The sequence below is a fragment of the Pyrus communis genome, chromosome 1 (assembly GCF_963583255.1).
Source record: "Pyrus communis chromosome 1, drPyrComm1.1, whole genome shotgun sequence".
NCBI lineage: Eukaryota > Viridiplantae > Streptophyta > Magnoliopsida > Rosales > Rosaceae > Pyrus > Pyrus communis.
Genome location: NC_084803.1, coordinates 36,663,204 through 36,682,319, shown reverse-complemented (window position 1 = coordinate 36,682,319; position 19,116 = coordinate 36,663,204). Strand labels below are relative to the sequence as shown.

Below are 19,116 nucleotides of genomic sequence, written 5' to 3'. Positions count from 1 at the left end.
CATACTTTGCTGACCCAAAAGACGGTATAACTTTGTCGATTACATTCATGGCCTATCCTTTGAGTAACCATGGTTTGGTGACCGAATGAGTGATTCTGCCGGGACTCTCTGTATAGGCCCATGAATTTGACATTGTACACATCCTCGTGTGAACTCAATACAATCCTTCAATATACTCGGCCAGAAATAACCGTGTCGACAAAGTAACCATCGCATCTTTCGTCCGGATTGATGAGCCCCGCAGATTCTTTCATGAACCTTTGTGATTGCTAGAGCAGCCTTCTGCGGGCCGAGGCATAGTAACAATAAACCATCATCGCCTTTGCGATACAACTTATTTTCGTATGTTACATAATTCGTGGCATGAACCCTTATTTTACGGTCATGTTTGCCATTATGATTGTCGAGATACCGTATAATTGATTTTCTCCAGTCATCTCGTATTACCTCGACTGCGCAAACCTCCATAGGGTCATTCCGCTCTAACAACGAGGGTAAGGCCATGACTCGTGTACGAACCATGCAATCGTGTTGGAGAACTTGGTGATTAACCAAGGTTAGTTGTGCTCATCGTGACATAGGTATTTCTCAGCCTACTTTGGCCCCTAGGAGTTGCGCTCCGGAAGCTATTTGAGTTAATTCATCCACGTCAGTGTTTCGAACGCGTGAAATATGTTTGAAAGTAACGCCGTCGAAAGACTCAGTCAAATAGTTGGCCACCTTGCGATAGTGCGCCAGAGTGCAACTTATGCAACGATAAGTCCCATTAAGTTGGTTAATCACAAGTTCGGAATCTCTGAGAATAAGGACACGAGTTGCTCTCAAATCGTGTAGGACACCAAGGCCGATGATAAGGGCTTCATATCCAGCCTGATTATTACTACAGTTGAAATCAAACTTGAGAGAAAAATACCAACGGTTGTGATTTAGGGATTGAATAATAATCCCTACACCAGATGAGACTGAAGTATTAAAGCCATCAAAGTACATCGTCCAGTAATTGTCACGTGTTTCTACCATGCCGATTTCAACATCATTGCCCCCAAAACCGTATGGTGAGGGATGTTGAGCCAAGAAATCTGCCAACGCTTGGTCTTTGATAGCTTTCTGGGGCACATACTGTAAACTAAATTCAGACAGTGCCATTGTTCATTTTTCGATTCGGCCTTTTGCTATCGGCCGAGTAAGCATATAACGAATAACATCGGTCTGGGAAATGACCTAAGTGACCGATGGGAGCATGCAATGTTTAAGTTTTGATGTGCTGAAAAATAAGGCTAGGCAGAGCTTCTCAACGACAGAATAATTAATCTCCGGTGGATTGAGATTTCGATTAAGATAAAAAAATGGCTTATTCTCGCCCAGCATCATTGTCTTGTGCAAGGAGGCATCCGATGGATTCTTTGGCTGCTGAGATGTACAGTTTGAGAGGTCTGCCACATCGTGGTGGGACAAGGACAGGTGGAGTCAGACCTTTATCTGGGTAAACACTTCTTAGTGTTCTGCACTTATTCGAAGATGTCAGAATCCTTAAGTTTCAAGAGCGTGGAGAAGGCTTTCATTTTTCCCGCCGAATTGGCAACGAATCGTCGGAGGAAGTTAATCTTGCCTAGCAATGACTGTAGTTGTTTCTTAGTCATCGGGGGTGGAGCATTGATGATTGTTGGAGCCTTATTTTCATCTACCTCAATACCACGATTATGTACAAGGAATCCTAAAAAATTCTGATAGGTCGAAAGCATATTTGGCGGAATTCATTTTAAGGTTGTGTTGGCGCATACGTAGGAAAGCCTAACGAAGATCATCCAAATGTGTCTGCCAATGTTGTGATTTGATTACAACATCATAAATGTATACTTCGACGGTAGTACCAAGCAAATCATGGAAAATAGTATTCATGGCTCGTTGGTATGTGGCACTGGCATTCTTGAGGCCGAATGGCATGACGACCCATTCATATGTGCCAATTGCCCTCGGGTAATGGAAAACGGTCTTATCAACATCAGCCTCGGCGATGAAAATTTGGTTATAACCAGCATGTACGTCCATAAAGGATAGGATCTCGTGGTTGGCTACTGTGTCAATTAACAAATATGAAATTGGCATTGGATATTCATCTTTGGGAGTTGCAAGGTTCAAATTTCTAAAATCGATGCAGTTATGCAAAGCACCATTTTTCTTTAAAACTGGGATGATGTTTGCCAACCATTCGACGTATTAAGCTGTCTGAATAAACCCAGCCTTTAAAAGTCGAATGGGTTCATCTATTATGCTAAGCTGTACTTCGGTTGAGAAATGTCGAGGTGGTTGGTGAAATGGTTTACAACCAAGTTTTATACGTAATTCATGTTCGATCTAAATCAGGCATCTCATGGTAACTCCAAGCAAAACAATCCTTAAATTCTTTGAGCAAATTACAAAGCTCGGTTTTTACATGTTGGGGTAACAAAGCACTAACGAATAAAGGTCGTGGGTCTTCGACCATTCTAACAAAGGATCTTTGACTTGACTTGAGGTTGATTATCCTCGAGCTCGCCTGGTGCAACCTGAACTTTGTCTAGTGAGAGTACTAGGCCGTTGTCTTCTTCAGCCAAAAATTCGACTAGATTTATGCTCAAATTTGGTTGCTTGGAAATAACATACCAATGGGCCAGCAGTTGTTCCATGGTAAATGAAACCACGGCCCGGTGTCTGCCCTGGCTGTCTTCAGATATCAGTGTTTGTGATCAGATCAACCAACCCAAGTCCCGTCGAATCCTAATAGACAGTCTCGGTGCCTACCTTGATTGCTTTTTGTATCGAAATTTTAGTCGGTCGTCCTTCCTCGTGCAAACCCTGTAGGGTAATATAACTGACATGATTATCGTAATACCGTTCCTAAATCATATTGGCTTCAAACGGCTGATTGTCGGCCAAATGAACCACAATTGATTTGCCGTCCCAAAAGATAAGAACGTGATATAATGAAGAGGTAATGCAACTTGTTTGATGGATCTAATCTCGACCGAGCAATGCATTATATTCGATCTTAGAGTTGACGATAAAGAAGGCGGTCATGTGATTGTGACCTGCGACACTTACCTCCAAAGGAAGCACTTATTTGGTCTGGAATTTGTCACCAACAAAGCTACTCATGGTTATTCTTGATGGAATGAGTTCGTTGTTAGATCGTCGTAGTGCCTTCATGATGGATACGAGTATGACATTGACCGTAGCCCCACAATCGAGAAAGGTTTTGGAGATTGGATAACCTTCTATATGAGCCATAACATACAACGGCTTCAAATGTTGAAGATTAACCGAAGAAGAGTGGGGAAATAGTACGGCTATAGCTGCTTTAAGTTTTTTATCTTTACTGGCATGCCCATCTTTTTCGGTGGCGATGAAATCGACTTGTGTTACTTCCTCGGCAACTACGTCCCCATCCAAGAAATTTGGTTGGTGTGTGGTTAGTTGAAATTCAGCAGGTAGAACATGGACCATGCTTATTTCTATATTTTCAAGGACTGAAGGGCCCATTGGGTCTTGGTCATCGTCCTCCGAGTTGTCAAGTGTAGTATCATGCTATAGAGCATCATCGACCTGATCATTTTTTACAGTATTGAGTACTTGCTCTTGTGGCATATCGACTGGACCTATTTCATTCTGGCTGTCGTCCTCGAGCTTGTTCGTTGATGAGGTCTGATTTTGTACCTGCAATGTTTTACAGAGTCGTTCTTCATAGGCAATTCAGGCATCATTTGTGTCTAAGTAGGCATCCAATCGCGCCACACGATTCTTCTCATCGACCATAAGGCCAAAGAAAGATATGGCTGAAAGACTTCAAAATGATGTCGTAAATACTGAAGGTCTTCAAAGGAAAAAGGGAGGTCGGCAATGTCTATGCCTGTGTTCTGGTCAACCTCAAAGCCGAGGACCTGACGTGTTATAAACTAGCACACAAATTAAACCCTCTTATTGAGAATTGTAGTAAAGATGTAAGTAGGGATCGTTCTAGGCCGGGGAATAGAAGGGATTGCTAATCTACTCTAAACTGACTTAAGAACTCAAAACTCAACTTAAAAACAGAAAACTAGACTCTAAGACTTTTAACTAGATTTATATGACTCAAAATAAGCTAATCAAACTCAAAACTGCATAAAACAATAAAAAAGACTCAAAACAGACATTAGGACTTACTTTGGACGAAAATTGAATTAATTTTGACTCAAAACACTAAAAAAACACAAGTTTAGACAGATTCTAACTCATTTAACACAACAAAGTAAATGGGATTAGGTTTTTGATGAATTTAAAGTAAAAACAAACAAACTGTAGAAACTAAGTAAATTGATACGAATTTGGGTGAATTGATGGGTGAGTGGCTAGCTAGAGGGTTCTTCTCCACATATGACACATATGCATGCAAATCGATTTCCAATTATTATTCCAATAAACCATGAATCTCAACACCCCAGATTAACCATGAACATAACTAATTAACCTTTAGATTTTCCTTAAGTCATTGAATTGGATGGAATATGCATCGGCAATCCATATTATTCTTCAATAGTTCCTTACATGAACAGCATAATAGAGATACAATCAAAGATTATTAAGCTTTATGAAAATCATAAGCATTGACAAGGCATTCGTAACTATGAACAACATGATACTCATGTCAGGAATTTACTTAAAACGATCGTGATTCGCGACCTCCACTACTTGCAAATATAAGTTCAAAATGATTAGGTAAAAATCCCTTATATTTTAGCATCAAATTCATGCATGCAAACTAAGTATGCATCCTTAATCATCATACAGGAATAAGTTATCAATCAAGCAGTTACGAAAATCACATTCATGTTTTACGAAACAATAATTGGATGAAATCAATTCATATTACATATATGTTCATGGCTTTGAATTCTCCTTTAGCCAAAATGAAATTATTTCCTCATGTTCGCAATCAAACAAAGAAAACTTAGATTAAACATTGAAAACAAAAGATTGAATACACCTAAAAATGTTCCAACAATCCAATCTTGAATGGCAGGCACGAGTCCAAGGGTCTTCCTTCCTTTCTCTTTGCAAATCTGAGGCACAAGGTGTGTGTGTATGATATTGGGTTATGATGGATAGGTGGTTTGAAATTTAGTGATGGAAGGATGAATGTATGGTGTAGATGTGTGTGTGGAAGGGATGAATGGCTGAATGGTTGAATGGTGAAGGGATTCTCCTTTGTTCTTGGGGCAGAAACATATAATTCGAGGGAGAAAAGGGTAAGGCATTAATTAAATGCTTTTGGGAAAGAATTGGACTCCAAATACTCAACGAAAAAGGGTAATTAAATTCAGAATCCGAGAGAGAAAAGGTTTTGCTTCAAGGAAAGGAAAGGGAAAATAAAGGTGTGGCATCCCTCTTATAAAATGATTAGGCCTTCTAGAGCATATATTTAAGTATCCTAATGTGATTTTGAATCCTCTTGGCAGCTGGGACATAAGTAGGGAAAGATTAGGATTGACTAAGTCAAAATAAGGAAGTTTGACTCATGTTTCCTTCTTTCTTGCTGATTGCTTGTCTTCCAATTCTTGATTTAATTTCTTCAACTCTTTAGCATATTCCTAGCCCTTCTTAAACTTCAATTTCTTCCATCCACCTTGCTCCAAGCATGTGTTATCCATTCCAAGCCCAAAACTGCTCTAAAATGCTGCAACTTACCTTTTCTTGCCACTTTAGCCCTTTGAACCTACAAACACACGAAAATAGCTTAATTACTATAATAAATAGAAACTAACTCACTAAATGCAAGAAATTAAACTAACAAAGTCTCATAAATATGCTCCTATCAAATTCCCCTACACTTAGCTTTTGCTAGTTCTCGAGCAAAACAAAACAAACAAAACACAATCTAGACCTTGCAACTATTGCCTCAGGGATTTCCAATGAACATGACATATTAAAAATCACTACTCCTATAGATTTTAGTTCTCTTTACACTTGAGCAAACACTTAACCATAGTCACCACTCACTAGCTCGCATTTAATCAATTAAAACAACATTTTGAATGTAGTAACATGCCTTAGAGAATTCCCTCAATTCCTCACCGGATATACTCTTTATTTTCACACAGATTTTTTGACTACAGTCCCTACACTAAGTATATGTGAGAAGATTGATGTAAACATGTAGACTAGCACTCACATATGTTATAACAAAGAAAGCAATTTCTGGAATTATTAATATGATATGTATAGGATCTCATGAACGGAATGCCACTACTTAGAAGCGAGAACCAGGGATTCCATATGCTCATACCAATTTCAAACTCCACATATTGAAACACATAATAATCAAGATAGAAGTCTAAGGGTTGTAACGGGGCTAAGGTAATGGCTATGAAATAAAGGTAAAGGATAAACAAAGGTTCTTAAAGCAATAGGAAGCAAAAATAATGAAATAAACACTTAGAATCCACCTTAGAAATCAACTTTTAACACTCATGGGAGATTCACACAACACTTAGGGCCATATTCAAACTTTTGGACCCATTCTTCAACAACAAACACTTGTGAGTTCATTCTCACTTATTTCTCAACTCCTTTCTTTTTTTTTTTTTTTTTTTTACTTTGTTCTTTTCCTTCCCCCACACTTGTTTTTCTGCCAAATGTAGATCAAAAGGTATTCCTTCTAAGTCATGCTTCGCTATCCTTTAAGAACAAGGGTATGGATAGTCCTATTCTAAGCTAGGTAAGGATAATATGGCTAACAAAGAAAATAGGCTAAATAAGGCTCAAAGGGGTTAAACTTACAATACAAATGCAAAGGGACAAGGCTTTTTGGCTCTGGTTTAACTAAAAAACTTCATCTTATTGTATGTTATGCAATCAATATCATGCTTTGAATGAAATGGGCATGAGTTCTAGTATTTGGAACTATAATGATGAAAACGCATTCTAAGTAGCAACCAAGCAAAGAAATAATGAGATCATGCAATGACTTTAGAAAACAAGAATTCACAAATTAATAAGTCTCCAAACAACGTTTACACTCAAGTCTCTCGGGCTTGTAGCGTTAGATTGAGTTCATTCCTTCAAGCATGTTACAAAAACTGATTTTTTCCTTTGTGATTACATGTGAATTCGTAAACGACAACTACAACTAAGCATAAACCAAAGAGCAAATCAAACTTCCATCCATGTTTGTAACTTTCTTTAACAGCCATGTAATTAAAAATCAAATCCTCATTATTGTGTTGGAAGGTACCCTAAGACACAAACAAACAAACAAACAAAACTATTTTTTTTTTTTAATTGTCGTATTTCCCTTTCAAAACACACTAAAACACTTCAAAACGCACTAAAAACACTTAAAAACAGTGACAAACAACATTTGAAGTGATAGGTGATAAAATCTTATGAAAATTCATAAAATTTGACAAAAATTCATTAAAAGCACTTTGTTTACCCCCTGCCCCCCCCCCCCCAACACACACACACACACACATAAACCAAACATTGTCCTCAATGTTTCAAACATAGACTCACACACAAACAAGCAAACAACACAACTAACAAACATAACTATCATGGCAAAGTAAAAGCAACAAAGAGTAGGGTTTAGGAATGCAAATCTAGTTGTGGAGTTGGAAGTTCCTAGGTCTTCTTTATTCAAATGCATGGGCTGCCTCCCAAGAAGCGCTTGCTTTAACTTCTTCTAGCTGAACGATGCCTCCTTTTAAGCTTCACTAGAGTCCACGGCATGAAGGGGTATTTCCTCCACCACATGCTCCTCAAAAAGGTCATAGTAAGGTTTCAAACGGTGCCCATTCACCTTGAATTCTTGTTCAGTCTTTAAACTTTGAATTTGGACTGCACCATAAGGAAAAACATTAGTAACAACAAAAGGACCAATCCATTTAGAACGTAACTTACCGGGAAACAATCGAAGGCGGGAGTTGAAAAGTAACACTTTCTGCCCAATTGAGAATGTTTTGCTACGAATCATCTTGTCATGGAATGCCTTTGTTTTTTCCTTGTAAATTCGAGCAGTCTCATAAGCTTCATGCCTAATCTCTTCGAGTTCATTTAATTGAAGCTTCCTATGCATTCCAGCCGCATCTATGTCCATGTTGAATGTTTTGACAGCCCAATGCGTCTTGTGCTCTAATTCCACGGGAAGATGGCATGGTTTGCCATAGATAAGGCGAAATGGGGACATTCCAATGGGTGTTTTGTAGGCCGTATGATATGCCCACAGTGCATCATCCAAACACAAGTTCCAATCCTTTCTTGTTGGCCCAACGGTTTTCTCCAAAATTTGCTTGATTTCTCTATTTGGAACCTCGGCTTGCCCATTTGTTTTAGGATGATAAAGTGTTGAAACCTTATGCATGACATTATACTTCTTAAGCAGCGCCTCAATGGTTCGATTACAAAAATGGGAACCCCCATCACTAATTAGAACTCTTGGCATCCCAAATCTGGAAAAGATATTAATTTTAACAAAATCTGCAACCACTTTAGAATCGTTAGTACGGGTGGCTTTTGCTTCCAACAATTTTGACACATAATCAAATGCAAGCAAAATATAATTGAAACCATGTGAGGGAGGAAAAAGACCTATGAAATCAATGCCCCACACATCAAAAATTTTGACAAAGAGAATGGATGTTTGCAGCATTTGGTCTCTTGGACCTATGTTTCCTGTTCGTTGGCAACGATCACATGTTATGCAAAAAGCTCTAGCATCCTTAAATAAAGTAGGCCAAAAAAATCCACATTCAAGAACCTTAAGTGCTGTCATTTGGGTGCCAAAATGACTCACATATGCATAAGTGTGACAGAAAGTTAAAATTGAATGAAATTCGGATTCATGCACACACCTACATAGAATCTGATCAGGGCAATATTTCCACAAGTATGGGTCATCCCAGACATAAAACCGTGCATCCTTTTTGAGTTTATCATATTGGTGCTTGTTTAGGGTGCTTGGAACTTGTTTAGCTACTAAATAATTCACCAAATTTGCTTGCTATGGCTCACTTACCTTAATGGACAACAGCTGCTCATCTAGGAATGCTTCTAGGATAGGTAGATGTTGGAAATGTGCCCTAAAACCAATCATATGATGATACTTTACGGACATTTCACAAAGTTAAACTAATGTAGTTTAAATGTAAAGGGCAAACATTATTGTTTGAGCCGTCTCATATAAATGTTATATGCTTAAACGATAAGTCCAAGGAATATGTGATTGGGAGAATGCGATCTAAAGAAGTTAGATTTATGAGACCATTCTTTCGTAGACACATCCTAAACGTTCCTGATCATAGGATTGCCAATTGGGCATTGATAGTCCGTTAAGATCAATACGTGCTGTGTCTTCTCTCAGGGAGAGTGACTAGTCTCGAGTCATTGGTGTGAGTGACACCAAGACAAGCATGTAGGTGCTCAATAGAGAATGAGTTCACTGAACATGATCAACGAAGAGTTCTCATATTCATGTCACATGAGAACTCATGGTTGGGATAATGCAAATTAGTCTTTTGACCTGAGGCATCACAGTTGTCTTGTGGTTAGGTCCTTAATCTTTGATTATGTCAAACTCACTCCATCAGGAGGGTGCCCACGGCATCGTTGGGGTTAAGCCACTTAGCCATGGAGGCAAGTGAATGCGCAACAAGGGATCTCTAACCTTCAAACCGTTTGAGGGAGAATACTCTATGATATGATTAAGAATCTTTGGCCAAATTATGAATGAGATTTAGGAATGTGTTCCAAATCACATTCAAGGTAGTCATATAAGCACAAGACTCACATTGGATAGTAGACATGAATAAACTATCAAACCAAACAATGTGGTCAAGAGTATTGTATTAGAGAAAGACCGTATTGCATTTGTAATCCTAAAACTGAATCGGTTCTCCACCTCTTCTGATTAGCTTGGGTAACCATGACATGCTGCTAGGCGTCAACCATGGTTTGTGGAAGCCCTAAAAGTGTACTATCACTAACGGGAGAATTGAAAGTAAGTTTCAATTCACAATCGATTCGAAAGAGTTTTAATCGCCCACTGCCTCGCTAAAAGGAACCTAATGGATCGTTCACCGAGTAAGGTAGAGTTTGAAGAAACAACGGAGATGAGTAAGAATAATTAAATGGTTTAATTATTTATCTAAGGCTAGGATTAATTAATATGTTAATTAATCAAACGAATAAGTTCGTTAAAGACCTCGGGTTAGTTTTGGGCCGCAAGGCCCAATGGGATTTGAATGTCAAGCCCATTAACTCAAGTTGTATGATAACTTGAATAAACAAAGGGCTTGAAAGCCCAATAAACCCTATAGGCCAGCCATGTTAGAAGAATAGGGCTTTTGGTCCATTAGGTCACTTATTTGAAGGGACTATATGATGCGGGATTTTATACGCACACAAATTAAACCCTCTTTTTGACAATTGTAGTAATGATGTAAGTAGGGATCGTTCTGGACCGGGGATTAGGAGGGATTGTTAATCTCTTGGAAACTGACTCAAAAACGTAAAAACACAATATAAAACACTATACTAGACTCAAAGAATGCAAAACTAAACTTTAAAACACTAAGACAACCAAAGACTCAAAATGCTTTAAAAACACAAACTAAATTGATTTCTAACTAAACTAACACTTTAAAATAAATGGGGGATTGGTTTTGACGAAGATTGAAATAACAAAACAAGTTAATAACTAAGCAGATTGTAAATTAAATTTGATGGAATGGAATGGATGAAAAGTTAGCTACGGGGTTCTGTGAACACGAAAGATTCCTTGAAACAAGAAACCAGAATAACGTGTACAAAATAATATTTTTGTGTTTATTGATTTTGGGGTTACGATCTCTCTCAAATTTGGTCCTCTGATTCTATCTTCGTAAGGTGTAGGTTTGTGGATGAGTTGTTGATCCAAAGGGTTGTCGGGGCTTGATCTAAGGATGAACAGTTGATGAACGGATCTTCAAGGGACGTTGGGCTTGATCTTGAAGAATGGGTGTATGGATTTCTTCAAGGGCTTTTGGGCTTGATCTTGAAGGTTGATGGATGAGCAGATCTTCAAGGGCTTTTGGGCTTAGTCTTGAAGAACGATTGGATGTGTGGATTTGTTTGTACTGTTGATCCAAGGGGCCGTTGGGGTTTGATCTTAGGATGAACGATGAACACTTTCTTCAAGGGCCGTCGGGGCTTGATCTTGAATAATGGTTGTGTGGATTTCTTCAAGGGCTTTTGGGCTTGATCTTGAAGGTTGATGGATGAGCGGATCTTCAAGGGCTTTTGGGCTTAATCTTGAAGAACGATTGGATGTGTGGATTTGTTGAGGTTGTTGATCCAAAGGGCCGTTGGGGCTTGATCTTAGGATGAACAGTTGATGAACACTTTCTTCAAGGGCCGTCGGGGCTTGATCTTGAATAATGGTTGTGTGGATTTCTTCAAGGGCTTTTGGGCTTGATCTTGAAGGTTGATGGATGAGCGGATCTTCAAGGGCTTTTGGGCTTAATCTTGAAGAACGATTGGATGTGTGGATTTGTTGAGGTTGTTGATCCAAAGGGCCGTTGGGGCTTGATCTTAGGATGAACAGTTGATGAACAATGAACACTTTCTTCAAGGGCCGTCGGGGCTTGATCTTGAGTTGGTGGAAGTTCTTCAAGGGCCGTTGGGGCTTGATCTTGAAGGCGGATTTGACGAAGAAACGAAGAGTGCTTTCTTGATCCTTCGGGATTTTCTTGAGAGCTTTAGAACTTTAAGGCTTCAAGGTTTTGGTGTGTAGAGAAATGTATTTGTGAATTGGTTTTGGTGTGTGTTGGCTTTTCTTGGGAATTTGGATGGTTGAAAGCTTTGGAGTTTCAAAGCTTCAAGGATTTGGGAACTTCTCTTCCAATTTGGGAGTAGAGAAATGTATTTGTGAATTGGTTGATGCTTGATACCTTGATGGAGAAGCCTATTTATAGGCTTTGAGAATGAATCACCACCACAAAATATTTTTTTCCTTTCCAAGCACCATTGCCTAATTTTCCCACTTAATGCAATATTGAAATTGAAGTGGTGTAACTTATGGCCTAATTTCCCACTTAATGCAATATTGAAATTGAAGTGGTGTAACTTATGGCCTAATTTCCCACTTAATACCATTTTAAACTTGAAGTGGTCTAACTTATGGCCTAATTTCCCACTTAACACCATTTTAAACTTGAAATGTGTATGCTTTGTCATTGCCCAAAATGAGAAGAACTTGCTTTGATCCGTAATGGATTGAAGTGTGCTTGCCTTGTCATTGCCCAACATGAGAAGAAAAACTTGTTTTGATCCTCAATGGATTGAAATGTACTTGCCTTGTCATTGCCCAAAATGAGAAGAAAAACTTGTTTAGTCCTTCAAGGGTATTTCTTCCTATTTTGTTGAGTCACACGCCATGTGTACAATTTGTACAACACGTGGCGTATGCCATGTATGCCTTGACACGTCAAAACTTTAATGCATTGGTGAGCATTTGTTTTACTGAAATTTCGATGTCTACAAATGCCCCCACTTCAAGGCACGTCGTATACATGTGCTTGTCACGTGTAGAAGATGCGTTTTGAAGTCCCTTAATGTAGATGTCAACCCAAGGGCCGTCGAGGCTTGATCTTGAATTGGGCTGGAAATTTCTTCAAGGGCCATTGAGGCTTGATCTTGAGTTTGACTGGAAGATTTTCTGGTTTCCTTCAATCGTTGATTTTCCACAAGCTTAGTCTTGAACTGGGCTGGAAATTTCTTCAAGGGCCATCGAGGCTTGATCTTGAGTTCGACTGGAAGATTTTCTGGTTTCCTCCAATCGTTGATTTTCCTTTGTGCTACTCTTGAACTGGGCAGCAGGAAATTTCTTCAAGGGCCATCGAGGCTTGATCTTGAGTTCGACTGGAAGATTTTCTGGTTTCCTCCAATCGTTGATTTTCCTTTGTGCTACTCTTGAACTGGGCAGCAGGAAATTTCTTCAAGGGCCATCGAGGCTTGATCTTGAGTTCGACTGGAAGATTTTCTGGTTTCCTCCAATCGTTGATTTTCCTTTGTGCTACTCTTGAATTGGGCAGCAGGAAATTTCTTCAAGGGCCATCGAGGCTTGATCTTGAGTTCGACTGGAAGATTTTCTGGTTTCCTCCAATCGTTGATTTTCCTTTGTGCTACTCTTGAATTGGGCAGCAGGAAATTTCTTCAAGGGCCATCGAGGCTTGATCTTGAGTTCGACTGGAAGATTTTCTGGTTTCCTCCAATCGTTGATTTTCCTTTGTGCTACTCTTGAACTGGGCAGCAGGATATTTTTGGTCTCCCCCGAAGGTCTGAGCTTTACTCCTTTTTTTTCTGTTTCTTTGTTCAATCTCTCCAATTCGTATTGAAGAGGGTTAGAGGATAGCTCAGCATATGCAGTTGTTGCTTGTCTCCACATGCTTTAATGTATCATTTTCACTTGCCTTACTTGCTCCCCTTTGCAGAAGTGGTCCCTTCTCTGGAAGTGTATCAACCGTTGAAGATGACTACTCGAGAGCAACGCTAGGTAAGCAACCAGGGAATAGATTCCAGGCAGTCGGTTCCAGATCGGAAGACTGACTCCAAGTGCCGGCTGATTGCTTCTTTCACTTTGCCATGCGAGTAAGAACAAGGACAAAGGAAAAGACAAGGAAAAAGCATGATATGAGATACTTTTGCTTTTGACCTTGATGATATGAGATACCTTTGCTTTTGAAGAAGCGGCGAATGGATCAGCACATGTATTTGTTGTGCTTGTCTCCACATACTTCAATCTACCGTTTCCTCCTGGGTCATCTGTACTCCAGGCATCTGGTATCTTCTTTGGGGAAGAAGAAAAAATTGAGTATTTCGAAAGGCTTTGCTGGGAGTGCGCCCTCAGAGGTGAGGAAGAGTTGGGCATTTTTTTTTTAGGTATGCCTTGCCATAAAAGATGAAGGTCGACATATATAGGGATTTCCCAATAGCAAGTGGTGGTTATGTTCTTTTACCCTTGTCGACAAACGTCTCTTCGATTTTTTAACAAGCGTCTCTTCGATTTCTGAGCGAGCGCCTCTTCGAAAAAATAGTCACGGGTGCGGCTCTGTCACCACGCTTGTTGGCAAAGGCGCGTAGTTGGGATGATAAACTTCACGTGTTTTCAACTTTGTCAGAGATATTTTGACAAAGTTGAACGCGTTATCTGAAAAGCCGCGAAAGCGTCGCCGAACTTCACGCAGGAAAATCCGATTTTTTGAATCGGTGGTCGTGTCGCCTTGGCTTTTTATAGAGGTATCGATTACCTCCAACATGCACACTTTGAAGATCGCCCGTTTGTGAAAATCGTCTTCGGCCCTTTCTGATTTTACTCCATCCACCTTTCTCTTTTAACCTTTTGACAATGGCTAACCCGTCTAACATTTGCTTAGATTTGAGTCTCAGCAGTGATCCGAGTGCGCCGCGTCAGGTAAATGTATGGTGCCCTTCTTTCTTATCTTCTAATGGCCCTTTGACAGGTGAAGATTCTGTGATGAAGGACGCAACAACAGCTACGATAGTAGCTAGGAACTTCCTCACTCCAAAAGATAGTAGGCTGCTTTCAGAACGGTCCGATGAGTTGGCCGTTCAAGAGTCCCTAACTCTCAGTGTTCAGTGCGCAGGCTCTGTATCCAACATGGGCCAACGCCTACTTGCTCGATCCCGCCAAGTGGAATCATTGATGGCGGAGGTGGAAACTCTTAAGCAAGAGATCAAACAGCTTAAGCACGAGAATAGAAGTTTGCATGTGCTTGCAAATAACTATTCGACGGGCATGAAGAGGAAGCTTGATGAGCTGCAAGAATCCAGTGGTCGAATTCAAAGTGACCGTCAAAGTGACCGTCAAAGGCTTGCTGCTTTTTTCCAGAGGCACCTTTTTCCTGGCTCATCTAGCGTTCCACCAAGTATTGAGGCCTCTTCTTTGATGCCTCCCGCTTCTGTAGTTTTCCCAAGTAGTGGGGCTTCACGTGAACAACCTTTATGAAAGCTCCATCTCTTTTTTTTTTTTTTTTTTTTTTTTTTTTTGTACGCACTTGTAATTTCTCGGAGATCAATGAACATGCTTTACTTATTTAGTGTATTGTGCTAAATACAGATAAAACATATACATCACCAAGATGTGTTATTTCCTCTTTTTTTTTTTTTTTTTTTTTTTTTTTTTTTTTTTTGATGATGTGACTGTACTTGAAGTTTTGAAGTTTCAAGTTGCCTACGTACCCTTGGTTGAGGAGGGATCAAGTCATGACGTAGTTCAAAATGAGTGATGATTTTTTTTTTTTTTTGATGATTTTGATGATTTTGCCGTACACAGTTTATGCTCTTGCGGGCCAGGAGCGTTTGGTGCCGTTTGCAGTTTCAGCTCGTGCAGGCAATGAGCGTTTTGGTGCCGTTTGCAGTTTCAGCTCGTGCAGGCAATGAGCGTTTTGGTGTCACCTTTTAGGCTCGTGCGAACGAGGAGCTTGTGGTGTCGTTTGCAGTTTCAACTCGTGCAGACAAGGAGCTTTTGGTTGTCGCCTTTTAGGCTCGTGCGAACGAGGAGCATTGGTTGTCGCCTTTTATGCTCGTGCGAACGAGGAGCGTTGGTTGTCGCCTTTTATGCTCGTGCGAACGAGGAGCTTTTTTTTGAATTTGTCAAACGATCTTAGAGAGGCATTCCTCACAATCTTCATAGGAAGGAGCCATGACCGAGTAATTGAAAAAGTCTTCTGGGAAGAGGTCGCACATTGTGATGGGGATGGACGATCTTTGTGTCGAAATTTCATCATCTCCAACACTTTCACATTGTTCTGGAGGTTGACAAGAGCTGTTTTGCCCCCTTTTCGACTGATAAACTTGTGGACAAGATGGTTGCTGCTTGTCCAATTTCTTCGAAGCGATCTTCGAACTGCATTCCTCACAATCTTCATAGCAAGGAGCCTTGATCGAGTAATTGAAGACGTCTTCGAGGAAGAAAAGATCCCGCATGAACGATCTTTGTGTTGTAATTTCATCATCCTCAACATTTTCATGTAGCTTTGAAGGTTGACAGTAGCTGCTTTGCTCCCTTTCCGATTGGTGCACTTGTGGAGAAGACATATGTTTCTCGTGCAGTTTCTTCGGAGTGACATGAGTCCATCCTTCAATTTCACTTGACTTGGAGCATGCCCCCAACAGTCGAGGTGAAGACTTTGAGTCGAAAGAGCCAGAAGTGACATCTTTCTTAGGGATTTCATCTTCAGTGCCGTTCTCTTGGGTTTGTTGGCATGAAGATTTGTCAGTGTGGACGATGATGCGCCTCTTTACCTTCAGTGGTCCTTTTGTGTCGACCTCCAGGATTGCTTGGCGCTTCATCCTTGAAGGAATCAAGCTTCGAACGTCGCCTTTTTCTGCTAACCCATCGAGCTTTTCTTCCTTTGGTGTTGTCTTCCTCTTTCCAAAAGGCTTCTCATTATCTTCAAATCTTTCCGAAGCTGATCGTCGCAGAGCAGAGATAGCTGTGTTGCTTTGTTTTTTAGGCTTTAACAACCTTTCAAAAACAGAGCTTTGGGATGTTGGCGCGTTAAGCCTCTTGAAGACGGAAGTTCGGTCTTGCCCACCAATACGATCAAGTGCCGAAATTCTGGGTTTTGAATGATTCAGCCTATCGAAGACTGACACTCGAATAGAAGGTTTAGGCTCCTCTTGATTTGTTCAATGCTCACGCTGATGTGTTGAGCGCTAGCGTTTTTCGCTTTGCTTGAAATCTTCACGAGTGCATTTGGTGTGAAGCCAAGTCCAGCTTTGTTGTTGTCAACTCCGTAATCATGCTCCTTCAACTTCTTTTGAGTCTCGGTGAGGTCACGATCTTTGTCATTGACGGTGTTTGAAACCTTCTTTCCAAGATTTGAAGAGGAAGCAAAGTCATGCCTAGCCTTTGACATAAATTCGTAGGCATTTGGGTTAAAGCCTTCTTCGGTCTTCTTAGTTGGAAGAGAGCTTGGTTTCACTTTGACGCCATACTGTGCCTCCAGACGGTTGATGAGTCCGGCGGTTTGCAAGTTTTTCTCCTCTGCAGTCTTTATCAGCCTTGCAACTGTTTCCTTCATCTGAACCAGCTGTTTTTCAATGGAGGTAGTGCCGATAGTCATGACTTGTTCTTTGTTTGAAGCCATGGACTGTGCTTGAATATCTTGAACGGAGACAGAGATGAGAGGTAGAGATTGTCCCACTGGGCGTGCCAAATTTGTGAACACGAAAGATTCCTTGAAACAAGAAACCAGAATAACGTGTACAAAATAATATTTTTGTGTTTATTGATTTTGGGGTTACGATCTCTCTCAAATTTGGTCCTCTGATTCTATCTTCGTAAGGTGTAGGTTTGTGGATGAGTTGTTGATCCAAAGGGTCGTCGGGGCTTGATCTAAGGATGAACAGTTGATGAACGGATCTTCAAGGGACGTTGGGCTTGATCTTGAAGAATGGGTGTATGGATTTCTTCAAGGGCTTTTGGGCTTGATCTTGAAGGTTGATGGATGAGCAGATCTTCAAGGGCTTTTGGGCTTAGTCTTGAAGAACGATTGGATGTGTGGATTTGTTTGTACTGTTGATCCAAGGGGCCGTTGGGGTTTGATCTTAGGATGAACGATGAACACTTTCTTCAAGGGCCGTCGGGGCTTGATCTTGAATAATGGTTGTGTGGATTTCTTCAAGGGCTTTTGGGCTTGATCTTGAAGGTTGATGGATGAGCGGATCTTCAAGGGCTTTTGGGCTTAATCTTGAAGAACGATTGGATGTGTGGATTTGTTGAGGTTGTTGATCCAAAGGGCCGTTGGGGCTTGATCTTAGGATGAACAGTTGATGAACACTTTCTTCAAGGGCCGTCGGGGCTTGATCTTGAATAATGGTTGTGTGGATTTCTTCAAGGGCTTTTGGGCTTGATCTTGAAGGTTGATGGATGAGCGGATCTTCAAGGGCTTTTGGGCTTAATCTTGAAGAACGATTGGATGTGTGGATTTGTTGAGGTTGTTGATCCAAAGGGCCGTTGGGGCTTGATCTTAGGATGAACAGTTGATGAACAATGAACACTTTCTTCAAGGGCCGTCGGGGCTTGATCTTGAGTTGGTGGAAGTTCTTCAAGGGCCGTTGGGGCTTGATCTTGAAGGAGGATTTGACGAAGAAACGAAGAGTGCTTTCTTGATCCTTCGGGATTTTCTTGAGAGCTTTAGAACTTTAAGGCTTCAAGGTTTTGGTGTGTAGAGAAATGTATTTGTGAATTGGTTTTGGTGTGTGTTGGCTTTTCTTGGGAATTTGGATGGTTGAAAGCTTTGGAGTTTCAAAGCTTCAAGGATTTGGGAACTTCTCTTCCAATTTGGGAGTAGAGAAATGTATTTGTGAATTGGTTGATGCTTGATACCTTGATGGAGAAGCCTATTTATAGGCTTTGAGAATGAATCACCACCACAAAATATTTTTTTCCTTTCCAAGCACCATTGCCTAATTTTCCCACTTAATGCAATATTGAAATTGAAGTGGTGTAACTTATGGCCTAATTTCCCACTTAATGCAATATTGAAATTGAAGTGGTGTAACTTATGGCCTAATTTCCCACTTAATACCATTTTAAACTTGAAATGTGTATGCTTTGTCATTGCCCAAAATGAGAAGAACTTGCTTTGATCCGTAATGGATTGAAGTGTGCTTGCCTTGTCATTGCCCAACATGAGAAGAAAAACTTGTTTTGATCCTCAATGGATTGAAATGTACTTGCCTTGTCATTGCCCAAAATGAGAAGAAAAACTTGTTTAGTCCTTCAAGGGTATTTCTTCCTATTTTGTTGAGTCACACGCCATGTGTACAATTTGTACAACACGTGGCGTATGCCATGTATGCCTTGACACGTCAAAACTTTAATGCATTGGTGAGCATTTGTTTTACTGAAATTTCGATGTCTACAGGTTCATCTCCACATATGTTATACTTGCATAATAAAATGATTTCCAATTGCGTTTCAATAAATCATTAATTCTCAACACCCCAAGTTAACCGTGAATTGCACTAATTAACTCTCAAATTTTCCTTATGTTATTGAATTGGATGATGCATGCGACAATTCAAAACATTCCCCAC

At 40.3% G+C, this 19,116-nt stretch overlaps 1 protein-coding gene across 1 annotated transcript; it reads right to left on the bottom strand.

Moving 5' to 3' along the window:
• Window positions 1-588: 588 nt before the first annotated feature.
• Window positions 589-1,146, bottom strand: LOC137726804 (uncharacterized). The gene has a single exon (XM_068465768.1). The coding sequence runs from the start codon at window positions 1,144-1,146 to the stop codon at window positions 589-591; it is 558 nt and encodes a 185-aa protein (XP_068321869.1).
• Window positions 1,147-19,116: the final 17,970 nt, after the last annotated feature.